The 12249-nt window shown below is 51.1% G+C and overlaps 1 protein-coding gene across 1 annotated transcript; it reads left to right on the plus strand.

The window, feature by feature from the left end:
- Window positions 1-2888: 2888 nt before the first annotated feature.
- Window positions 2889-7078, plus strand: LOC306955805 (keratin, type I cytoskeletal 19-like; the record flags this gene model as incomplete). The annotated part of the gene is made up of 8 exons (XM_079547173.1): window positions 2889-3497; window positions 4082-4164; window positions 4604-4760; window positions 5113-5274; window positions 5378-5503; window positions 5707-5933; window positions 6150-6439; window positions 6939-7078. The coding sequence occupies 8 exons, from the start codon at window positions 2889-2891 to the stop codon at window positions 7076-7078; spliced, it is 1794 nt and encodes a 597-aa protein (XP_079403299.1).
- Window positions 7079-12249: the final 5171 nt, after the last annotated feature.

Here is a 12249-nt window from a genome sequence, read left to right on the forward strand (position 1 = left end):
CTCAGCGCTGAGCGCCCGCACTGCTCCGCCGCGGGAGTCGTTAGGCAGCAATCGGCTGCTGTTCAGAACTCTCAGCTCGCGCGCCATTAAATAATAAACATCATCGAGTCCCAATATGATCCAACGAATCTGAATCCAATTTTCGTTTTTTTTTTTCAACATTCTGATTTTACAGAGATAAGAAAATGTCTCTTTACATCTCAGCCCCGAGGAGAGCGCTGCACGGCCCGGGAAGGAGGAGCAGCGTCTGCCTGCAGGACGAGGGCAGAGCTCCTCTCCGACACAGTCACACTTCAGGGACCGGTTTCCTATTTACTATGAGGAAATACCATCGCATGGGATTATCTGGTGCTAATAAAGTTGATTGATGAGCATATAATGGGAGTTAGCTTATAACGTACAATTATGTGAATGACTCGTATGCCCCACGTAGCTCTTCCACCGTTTTTCTCCACCCGAACATTGAGCAAAAGGACCTTTTCCGACAGACCTGAAGCAGGACGGAGGCGCCGCGCCGGGCACAGCCGCAGGCACAGCTGCACTCGTTGCTCTCCTGGCCTCGCGGGTCGCAGCAGCTGTGAGCACAGAGCGGGCAGCACTGCGAGCGCCAGCCCTGCGCTGCCGGCCCCCCTCACCCTCCTGCAGCCCCAGCGGCCCTCCCTCCTGCCATGTGCACCCCGGGGACACAGACCCCGTTCTCTCGCAGCCTTTGCTGTCACCAGACACGGCCGTGACCCTGCAGGCTCGCTGTTGGGCTGAACTCGTGCCCACGCTATGTGAGCCCTTCGTGCTTAAATACAGCTCCCACTGCTGGGCAGCAGCTCAGGTTTGTCACGGGAAAGGGAAGGAACGCGCTGCAAACAGCCGTGGTGCCGCCCGCCCTCAGAGCCATCTCTTCTCCTCCACCCCCTTCTGTTCCTGCAGGACGGTGGGTTCTTTTGCTGCCATGAAACCTTCAGCTGACGGTACGCTGTGACCGCGTGTTCTCTCCATTAGGTCACTTAGTGACAAAAAAAAAAAAGCTCAGTTTCACAAGCGCCATGTTTTAACCTCACCTCGCACTGCCATTCACACCTCGTTCCCCATCCTGCGAGGGGTGGTGCTTCCCATGGGCACCCTTCCAGAGGTTCTCACACAGAAAAGACCCCAGCAGAGTTGTTTGGTGCTGGGGATGGGCAACACTGAGAGTGGGACACCTTCAAGGTGCCAAATGGTGACTCCTGACAGCTCCATGACAGTGTCACGGGCCAAAGGGGCTGATAGTGCAGGAGCACTTCAACAGAAAAGGACTTCTTACCAGAAGCAGCTAAACTGCTGTGATTTGGACTCCCCCAAGCTTTGCAGTGAGGGCTGGGAGGGCCTGGCTTCCCAGCATGGCTCAGAAACGAAGTCCAGCAGAGGATGAAACTCCAGGTGTGTCCCTGTGTGTGGGTGAGGGTGTGCTGGGAGGGGTGTTTGTAAAGGATGTTTCCACAAACACCTGCTATGAGCCACAACAACCGCATCTCCATTAGCAACAATCAACATCCTGAAGGCTTAGCGAGGAAAAAATAACAGCAGATCAATACAGGAAGTTGGGTGTCACATAAGCGGCTCCGCAGCGCTGGGCAGCAGTGGGGATGGCAGGACGGGCTGCTGCAGTGCGGGGGGCTCAGCTCTGCTTCCCACATCTGGAAAAGTCGCAGCCACATCAGAATAAGAAGATGCAACGTTCCTGGCCAGTGTTCCTATTGCGGTCATGCTGTGTCCAACAGAAAACAAAACCGAAGGGAAATGCTGTGCTGGTGTCCATTTGACAGAGTTGATCTCCCAAACAGCCATTTCAGTGAATTCTGGCACAGCCACACAGCCCTAACACAGCTCACACAATGCACCTCCTTCAACAAAGTGCTCATCTTTTACTGAAGAGATCTCAAGAAATGCAGAGTTCCTTCAGAGTCTTTAGATTGCCCTAAGTAAAAGGGCTCGTGGAGCTGCAGCAGTTGTTTGCGGTGCACCCGGCGTCCTCTGTAAGGAGCTGGGTGGATGGAATATGATGGAATAACTTTCTAACACATTAAATGTTTTATTACATCCACCTTCATACTCAGTATTATCTTCGGAGCAGCAGCCCACGCTGCCCTCACAGCCCTTCCATGTCAGTTCTGATGCTTTTCATACTGCAATGGCTCTCAATGAAAAGTAACTGCAGCTGCACACTCAGAACAATGGTGGACGGGTGGTGTGTGCCAATGTCCACTTTGCAGGATAAAAGATTAAGTCCTGGGCTTTAGCTCTGCAGCAATAGTGGCTCTTTGTGGTGGTTCTGCAATGCGCACCCTGTGATACGTCTTCAAAAGGCATCAAGCAGTAAAAGCCTGAAATGAAGGAGCGTGCAGCACAGGGCAGCAGAACGCATGAAGAGAGCCCTGCATGTAAAGAACGGCTGGGATTCCCTGACACACATCCAAAGGGGAAGGAGTGTGAGGAAGGACGGCACTGAAGGACACAGAGCACTCAGTGCTGTCACACTGCGATGGCTCGTTGTGCTGGGAGGTGTGTGGGGTGAGGTGAGTGGGATGAGTTTAATTCAGATGAGTGTCAGTGGACTAGATTCTGAAAATAGCTGCCTAACTCAGAGCCACCCAGCAGAAATTACACGCTTTGTGCTAATAAACAAACGGTCACAAACACGGAGTGTGGGCTCAGCTTCCTGAGCTGCCAGATGTCTCCCTTTGGCAAATTACTCTTGGCACCAGGACCACGGCTTGCCACTGCACATGGAAAGAAGGTGCTCCCTTCGGAGGTGACACCCACGGCCCCACTATAAATGCAGCCCAGGCAGGGCAGGGGCCGGAGCTATGATCCCAAGCGGCTCTGACACTCACTGAACCCCGACTGCCGACACCATGAGCTGTTCCCAGAGATCTTCCAGCTGCCTGCGAGGGGGCAGCGGGGGCAGCCAGCACGGCTCTGCATCAGCACACAGATACACCGCGTCCAGGGCGGGCGGGCGGCCCGCTGGGGGCAGCTGCAGTGGGGGCAGCTCCAGGAGCAGCTGCGGGGCGGCAAGCTTTGGGCGGATGAGGCGCGGCAGCTACGGAGGGGGAATGAGCAGCGGAACGGGGGGCAGCTCCTATGCAGGGGGATGGAGTGCGGGCACCTACGGAGGGACGATGCGCTGCGGCGGCATGGGAGGTGGCTTTGGGGCAGGAGGGAGCGGGTTTGGCGCTGGGTACGGAGGGAGCTTTGGCTCGGGCGATGCTGGGTTCAGCGCTGGCAGCTTTGGTGGCGGTGGCTTTGGTGGAGAGAACATGGGAATTCTGTCCAACAATGAAAAGCTGACCATGCAGAACCTTAATGACCGCTTGGCTTCATACCTGGACAAGGTCAGAAGTCTAGAAAAAGAAAACGCTCGGCTCGAACAATTGATCAGGGAGTGGTACCAGAAGCAAGGTCCTGCTGGAAGAAAGGACTACAGCCACTACTACAGCACAATTGAAGACCTTCAGAATCAGGTAGGATGTTCTCTGTCACAGGCGCTTACACCTCTTGCAGCAGAGGCAGCCAGGACACTGCTGTGCTCGCCAAGCGCTGCTCTGAAGGCACCTCGTGTGCCTCAGTTCCACCTTCCACGCACACATCTGACTACCAGCCATGAGAAGGGAAGCAAAGCATCCTCTGCAGTGCACCCCCCAGCACTCAGCTGGCAGTGAGTTCAGCCCCTCAGAGTGCCTGCAGCGGGTTTCAGAGCATAGGAAAAGTGCCAGTGCTGAGCCTCCAGGCTGGGCAGCGTCCGACACTTGATTCATCCCTTGGCCCATGGGCTCACAGAGAGCCACAGCGACAGCCCCAGGCCTCCTGCAGGGCTCCTCCCTCCCTGCTTGCATTCCCCAAATGCGTTTTTTGCAGTCCTGATGCTATTTTCATAGTGGCATCTCTTTGCACTGCAGAAGGCCTTCTCAGGCCTCTCCATGCAGGAGCTGCTGCTGCTCTCATTCACCTACACTGCAATGGGAAGATCACATTCCAGTGTGTCTCTCCTGTAAGTCTGAGAGGTTCGCAGTGAAAGCTGTCCTCAGCCCATCATCTTCTCTTCTAGATTCTGACTGCGGCTGTGGAGACCAACAAAGTGCTTTTGGACCTGGATAACACAAGGATGACTGCAGAAGACTTCAGGACAAAGTAAGGACATATCTCCCATTTCTAGGCACTCGCTTCCTTTCTCCTGCTTTCCTCAACCTCCCCTCAGAAGTAACAGCCCACAAAGCCGAGAGCTACTTCTGGTTCCATGACAGCACAATTAACCTGTAAGACTTCAAGTTCTTAATTATTTCTGTAACAATGCAGAAATGCTCCCTATGGCTGTGAGAACAAAGATCATTCTTTTAGAAAAAGCTTAAAAACTGTTTTAGTTTTAAGGAGAAACAAACTGTGGTTCTCTCTCACTGAAAGTCAAATGAAACGCAGATGAACCACACTCAAAGTTTGCAGTAAGAGGAGAAGATGACAAAGACTACAAAATACGTTTTCATATTAAAGTTTGAGTTTTGTAAATAAAGTCAGAAGGAGAAGAACCACGAGCCCAGGATCAGGGCTGACCTGTCTGCATCGCCCCTTGTAGGTATGAGACCGAGTACGGACTGAGGCAGAACGTGGAGGCCGACATCAACACCCTGCGGCCCCTGCTGGACAGCCTGACCCTGACCAGGTCTGACCTGGAAATGCAGGCAGAGTCCCTGAAAGAAGAGTTGATTGGCCTCAAGAAGGACCACGAGGAGGTAAGAGCCGGCTCCTTGAGCCGCAGGCTGTGGAGGCAAATGGGAACGCTTCCAACACCGGGAATGTGGGCAGGTTTCCCCAGCGACACCTTCCTGCCCTCCCAACACAGCTGAGCTCCAGGCCCAGACTTTTCCAGGGTCTCTCTTAGCACAGGGCTTCCCACCAAGCAACATCCAGGAAGTCAGAGCCAAGCAACTGCATTAAAATAGCCAGAACACAGAAATATCTATGTTTTTGAAAGGGTCTAGAATAGTTAATGATTCCAGAGGGAGATGACTGGCTCCAAAACTCTTTCACAAAGCAATTTCACCATTTTTGTTTGTGTGCCTTGGGTTTGGGTTTTCTCTGCAGGACATGAAATCGCTGCAAGCACAATCCAGCGGTGATGTGAATGTGGAGGTCAATGCTGCTCCAGGAGAGGATCTGCTGAAAAAACTGAATGATATGAGACAAGAATATGAACAAATCATCCAGAAAAACCGTGAAGAGGTTGAAAGTTGGTATGAGAGCAAGGTAAATGACCAAGCATTGAATGCCTCAGCTCCTCGTGCAGTTGGATGCTTCCATGATAACTGTGGTGGCCAAAAAACTCCAACAATATACATTCATTTTTCAGATGGAGGAGGTGAGCCAACAAGTCCACTCAAGTGGTCAGGAACTGGAATCAAGCAACCAACAGATCTCTGTGCTGAGACGTGACTATCAGGGCCTGGAAATTGAGCTGCAGTCTGAGCTCAGCAGGGTAAGCAGAGATTGATTCTAAGCCTGATACGTGAGTTGCTGCAATGGCAGGCGAAGCAGCTCTCTTCAGCTAAAGCTAGCATTCCATTTAGAAATAGGATGTTTGGCACATGGACAGTGTGAAAGATTTTTCTCCTTTGGGTCACAAGAATGGGCTAATCTTGCCACGTTCCCTTAAGAAACTACTTTTCATTCTGTTCTCAGGTAGGGGCTTTGCAGTCCAACCTGGAGGACACAGAACGCCGCTACAACATGCAGCTGCAGCAGATCCAGGGCATGATTGGCCCTTTGGAGGAGGAGCTGGCCAGCATCCGCTGTGAGATGGAGAGCCAGAACCAGGAGTACAAGGTGCTGCTGGGCATCAAGACCCGCCTGGAGCAGGAGATTGCTCAGTACCGGTCACTGCTTGAGGAAGGCCAGCATGACATTAGGTATGCACACGGGGAGTAACTAATATGCAGAGCAGTTAATTTGTTCCCGAATAGGATAGTTTAGAAACAGAACGCGTTTCACACAGCAGCACTTTCCCATCATACAAGGAGCTCAGAGGAAGGCAGTCAGAGAGTGGCCCGATGGGGTTGGTAGGATGTCACGCATCAGTCATGTTGCTGTGCATCTCAGCCATGCACGCCCTGTCCTCCTCACAGCACCTCGCAGGGAGCAGCCGGTGCTGGATCTTCTGGAGGACACGGAGGAACGAGTGGTTCTGCACGAGGTGGAAGTGGAGGAGGAAGCAGCTGGTGCTCAGGTGGAGGAAGCAGCGGAGGATCTGGGGGAAAAACTTCTGGAGGAGGAGGAGGAGGCAGCAGCAGAGGAGGAGGCTGTGGAAAAGCTTCAGGTGGAGGAGGAGGCAGTGGTGGGGGAGAAGGGGGCAAAGGCTGCCTCTCCCGCTCATCATCCTCCCATTCCCAGTCTGGCAGCTCTTGTGAAAGCCCAGGTAAGAACTGGAAGAAAGGAATACCTCCTGTGTCCTTCCGTTAACTCTTCTCTCTGAACAGCGGCAAAGGACATGAAGACATCTTTCCTTATTTGGAAATCTGGAGGTGTTTTTTATGTTTTTTGTCACATTCATGATTTAAGTCATTTATTTCTTATACAATCACATATCAAAATGGTTTCATTTTCACAAGCGGCTCAAATTTAAATGATGATATGAAGAGTTTAATCAGACAAGGTGTAGAAGTAGAAAATAAAGGAGGAAGAGGGAAAATAATGCCCAGTTGAAAGCAAGGAGCCAGAGAAGTCAGAAGTATCCTGAAGCCAAACATTAGACACTTAATTGCTATTAAGAGAGAAACACGATTAAAGCGGAATAGTTGGAACACTCACAACATTTAAAATATAGAGAGTGTTAGCTGCAAAAGTCCTAAAGCAGCAAAAGATGGAGAGTGACCAGACGGTCTTCTCTGTGTCTGACTTCATGGCTGTGGTTCCAGGAGGTGCTGAAAACTTGAAGCTCTGCCTGGAAGGGAATAAAACATTGGAGAGAGGAGCCACAATGGAGGAAGTGTCCGAAGCCATAAAAACTTTGAGATCACGAAAGGCTTCAGGACCTGACAGCATCTCAGATGCCTAAAAATGCTGAAAATGCACAGAAGGTTAGCATTTCTAGAAAGCTTCAATCAGACATTCTACTTGACCTGCAGCAGTCCTCCATGTGATAACGTTTGGCAGGCAGGAGAGGCTGACAGAGGCGGCATCTCTTCAAAGAAATTCTTGCTTCCCTTCATCTTTCCCCAGGGAGTTTCAGGATGGCTGAGCACTGATGGCTGCAGCTCCCAGGGGCTCCGGCCATGGAGGAGAGGAGCATCCCTGTTCCATCCCAGCTGCCTCTCCACCTGAATTTCTGTGCTGAATCACTGTTACCGGTGTCAATCTCTACCGTGATTGGTATTTCTCTGGGAAAAAGATTACTCTAATTAATAAACCTTTACTTCTCTCTGATGCAACCAGATAGCTGTATCTGGCAGCAGTCTCCTTTAGCACTCATTTTTGCATGAATTGGTCACACATGTCACACCCTGCCTGTGGAATGCACAATAGCAACTCATTTAGATTAGTCAAAAGACCCCAGAGCTCTCAGCAGCATGTTCACCACTTAGGAGAACTGCCAAAGCCTCCCAGCCGTGCCGTGATGCTCACAGTGTGAGAACAGCCACCAGCAGTGCCATGGCACAGAGTGCTGGGAGGGGGTGGCTGTCCCCGATGGGCTCTGGAGATGAGTGACCCAAACTGCACCCATGGTGTCTCACAAAAGAAGGAATTGAGGCCACTTGTACTGATCACAGCCATGCAGCTGTGCAATATTTGGCCTCACCAATGTATTTCCTCTTCAGGGCATTTCCAGTGCTTGAGGATGAACAGACACATACTTTGCAGAGCAGACAGACAAACTGTCCATACCTACAATCTTTTACAAAACCCAGAGGTAGGCTATAAGTACAGGAAACCCAAGAGAAATGATTCCCAGGTGGTTGTTAAGGGCTGCTCACAGAGCGCACAGCAGGGGCACTGCTGGGAGCAGTGGGGGCACAAGCAAAACTCTCCTCCTTGCTTTACTTACAGACCCATATCCACCCCCATGTCCTGGATGGGCCCCAACGGCAGGGGGCTCCTGCAGCCTGCACCCAATGCTGTGCCCACAGAGCGCTTCTCTTTTCTGCTCAGGATAATGAAAGTGTGGGGACGGTGCTGAACGTCCCTGCGCTCAATTAGTGAAACAAACCGTACACAGAATGTGCTTGAATACAGCTCAGAGGACTCTCGGCACATTCTTCACCCCTTGCCTTTCTTGATTCAACACAACCCAAAGGAACCCAGGTTTATCACTGGCATCGGATTTCTCTCCCGGTTTTGCCCAAGACGGGGCTGTCACGAGCTCTGCTTTCTCACTCCGAGGGCGGCATCGGCCCCTGGAGGAGGTTGAGAAACACTGATCCAGTGGGAGACCGTGGGAACGGGACGCGTAGAGCCCGCGCTGTAGGCACGTACGTGTGGGTGATTCATGGCACTGCCTCTGCGCCGGGCGCTCAGCCAACGGATCCGGCTGTAAGAAAATAAAATTCCTCTGACCGCAGTGTGTGCGGGCACCCAGGAGCTGGCGAACCTTCGTAAAGAACTGCCTGACATACGAGCAGGTACTGATGTCCCTGACCTCGTGTGCTAAAGAGGCAGTGCTGATTCTCAGCTTCATCCTACTGCAAAATCACCTGAGCCCCTTTAAATCATCGCAGCACCGCATGTCTGCACTGCCAGCTCACCCGGCCTTCCCTGCTTGCTGCACTCACTGCACTTCTTGCAGGCCGCGATGACTTTCTGGCACGTGTGCTCGGGGCAATAAGCTGACAGGGCACAGCAAAGCGTGCTGCTCTGCCACGGCACCGCTCCTCCATCCTCAACTTCCAGAAGCCCAGTGCCCTCCTGCTGCTCTCGGTGCCTCCCGTCACTCTGAGGCACACAGAGGGATCACACTGAGACCCCGGGAGAACAGAAGGGCAGGAGTGCCTGTGATACAGCACAGCGTGCTGCTATGTGTGTGCTGCCATGGATGTGTTAGAGCCACGCTCACAAGTAAGGAGACATTTCTGAGTAATCAGGACAAGCAGTGCAACACTGCAATTCCTTTTGCTGCTCAGGGCTCTCCGTTCTGTTTTCCTCCTAAAATTTCCTTTCCCAACTTGCTTCCTTACCTTAAATTTGTACCTTCCTTAAACACAGCTGTTATAATGCTGTTATATTGCACACAGTGAGCCTGCATCCATCATGCAGATCCACTTCAAAGGATATTATTTGCTACTCCTTGCAGTATGTGACAAAATAAACAGAAGCCGCTGAGAACTTCAGAAAACCTGGCTTAATCATGGCATCACAGCAGACAGAAAGGAGATGGCACTGGGATGAATTGATCCGAATGTGAAGCAAATGCCAAATTAAGAATTCTTTCATTTTTCCTTTCTTTTTTTCTTTTTTAATACAAAATCTGCATTCATACCACTGATGTGGCAGTGTATATTTATGAGAGCAGTAACAACAATGGTGACAGCTACGTGTGTGGAGAAACAGAGCCACAGAACCAAAACCATCAGAAAAAACCTGGAGAAAAATGGAATTGCCCCAGCTTGGGGGCTCAGAGCGGGGCCTGAGCGGGACTGACAGGAGGGAGGACAGCCCTGCAGGTTTCATTTGCACGCACTTTGTTAGGCATTAATCTGCATAATAAGCTTTAATTTTATGAGCACAAAATGTTGCAATTTGGATACTTATCTGGTCCTGCTATTAGTGCTCTGAGAAGAAAATTGCAGTGCGTGTTGGAACAGGACCTTCAGAGCAACCTTTGGCAAAAATAAACGTGCACACGCACTCCTGTGTGTTTGCTCCCGAGCTCCCAGAGCAATTCTTGTGCCCATTTGAACACACAGATGGAATTTCCAATTTTCCATATTGCCTACAGACGTGTTCTGCTTCCCTCCCTTTTGTCCAGCAGCAGCACTGTGCTGCCAGCACAAAGCGAGCCGTGCTCAGAAGTGGCGCAGGAAGGGACGGCAGGGATGAGGGGGGCCCACCTGGATGGGAGCGGGCGCTGGGGGAAAACGTCCTGCAGGCCATGGAGCACCAACAGGCATCAGCTGTGAGGGCTGCATCCCAGGAGCTGCCCTGACCCTCTGCAAGGCACAGAGCAGAGCAGGAGCCCACAGCTCAGGCTCAGGGCACAGCGTGACTCCAGCCGTCCTGTGCCGGGTCCATCTAAATTCCTTCAGAAATCACTGTGATTTCAGAGAAATATTTTGAGATGAAGCGGGAATTGGAGAGAACACTGAATCCCAAATGAATACAGATCTCTTCTTGCAAAAATTTCTGCTAAGAGTGATAGAGATTATTAAATAGATCGAGAGAATAAGCTGCAGCACTTGCCTGAGGCACGGCATCAGCATGGCACTGTGTGCAGGGGAGATGTGTAAGTTTTCTGGCATGGAGACCCACAGAGAGCACACAGGTGAAGCCAGCAGCTGCAGCACACAGCAGCCACCACTTTTGCTCACCCTGCAGCAGCTCCATCCTCGCTCTGAAGGGACACAGCCGTTTCTCCGATATGGATCAGGGAGGTTTGATGGAAAGGAAGACAAAGCTGAGTGTCAGGAATGTCAGCTGTACCTGAAACGTGACGTGCTGAGCACAGCACAGCGCTGTCAAAACACTCTGCAGGCTGAGCAATGCTGGCAGCTGTGGCCATAAATGTCTTTATTCTGGGCCGATTTGGAAACAGTGGTGTTACGCAGCACAGCGCATGCTGCAGCACACATCTGCAACTTCAGTGTTTGAGACTTGAAGAGACAAACTGCATCTCCTGCGAGGTGGCTGTGACAGAAACAAAGCATCCCGGGGGGATGTTACAGCTCCAAACAACGCAGCAAGGCCTGAGAGCCAGCAGGTTTCCATAAACACTGACATCAAACTGGCAGCAAGAAGGAAATACAACGACATAATAGGGAACATCCTATCAGCGTATGACTTAAAAGCTACCAAAACCTTCTGTTGGTGCTCCTCCTGTGTACACATGTAGCAGTAAGAGCACAGAACGACAATGAAAGGCTGAGGCCATCTGAAGCCCTGCGGCTCCATGCCGTGGCTCCTTTCTCTCATTGCTTTTCTGCTGTTTTCCAAGCATACCATGAGATGTGCCCTCACCAGGAAAACCTTCAGGTATCGACAAGTCCCTGCAGTGAACAAGTACATAGGGAAAAAGGAGACATACAGAAAAAAGGGAGTACACGTAGAAAAAGGAGAAAACAGCGTAGATACTCAGGAAGGACATAAACAGATTAAGAGACTCTTTGGGCAAACGTTGCTCCTCTTGTTACAGTAACTTTGGAACATTTTTTGCCCTTTATCACTAACAAACCTACCGAGCGCTCAGCCTGTCTGTGAAAAACCAACTCCAGCAGCAGTGATGGAAAGCTGACCACAGTGGGATCCGTGAGGAAGGGCCCCACTCACCACCCCGTCCCGACCCACACACAGAGCAACACAAAAACCAAATGCTTTTGTTTTGTGAAGGATGCCTTTCAACACCAGCGGGAGGACGTGGATCCCAGAAACTGTGTTTGGTGACACTGCCGTCCCCAGCTGCACATCCCACAGATACGATCACATCATCAAGGCAACTGAAAGCTTTCATCATCTGTCAGCTATTGAGAGTATAAAATAGCAAGATAAGATCAGAGAGCTTTTGAAAGAGATTGCACAAGCAGCAATATAGCAACATCGACAGAAGCACAGTCCAAAGCACAGCATGATGCATCCAGGCAGAAAATATTAAATAATGTTTAATTTAATGTGAAAAAAAAAGGCCTGGAGAAGCAGCAGTAGAATTTGTAAAAGAATTATGCACATGGATACAGACAGCAGTGTGGAAAGCAGCCGTGATCCATCTGCAGGGTCCCTCAGGGTGCTGCCGCTGTGCTCTGTGTCTGCATGGAGGAGCTGCAAAGCAGAATGCACAGCCATAGAAGGGTGCATGTGAGAGCAGACAGCTGATGCTGAGGAACAGATCTGCACTCGAACCAAAACATTTAGCTTACACCCAGGGCAAAGATGAACCAGTCTAACACAAGTCGAACTTCTGCAGGTGACGGTGCTCACAACCAAAACTGCGCCAGCTCTGCGTGCCACAACGCTGAGAGCCTTTCAGCTTTGCTCTCACAATAATATTTTAAGCTGACTGATCTGTGCACTGTAACACACACAGTC

The sequence above is a fragment of the Tetrao urogallus genome, assembly GCF_951394365.1.
Source record: "Tetrao urogallus genome assembly, chromosome: 26".
In the NCBI taxonomy this organism is placed as follows: domain Eukaryota; kingdom Metazoa; phylum Chordata; class Aves; order Galliformes; family Phasianidae; genus Tetrao; species Tetrao urogallus.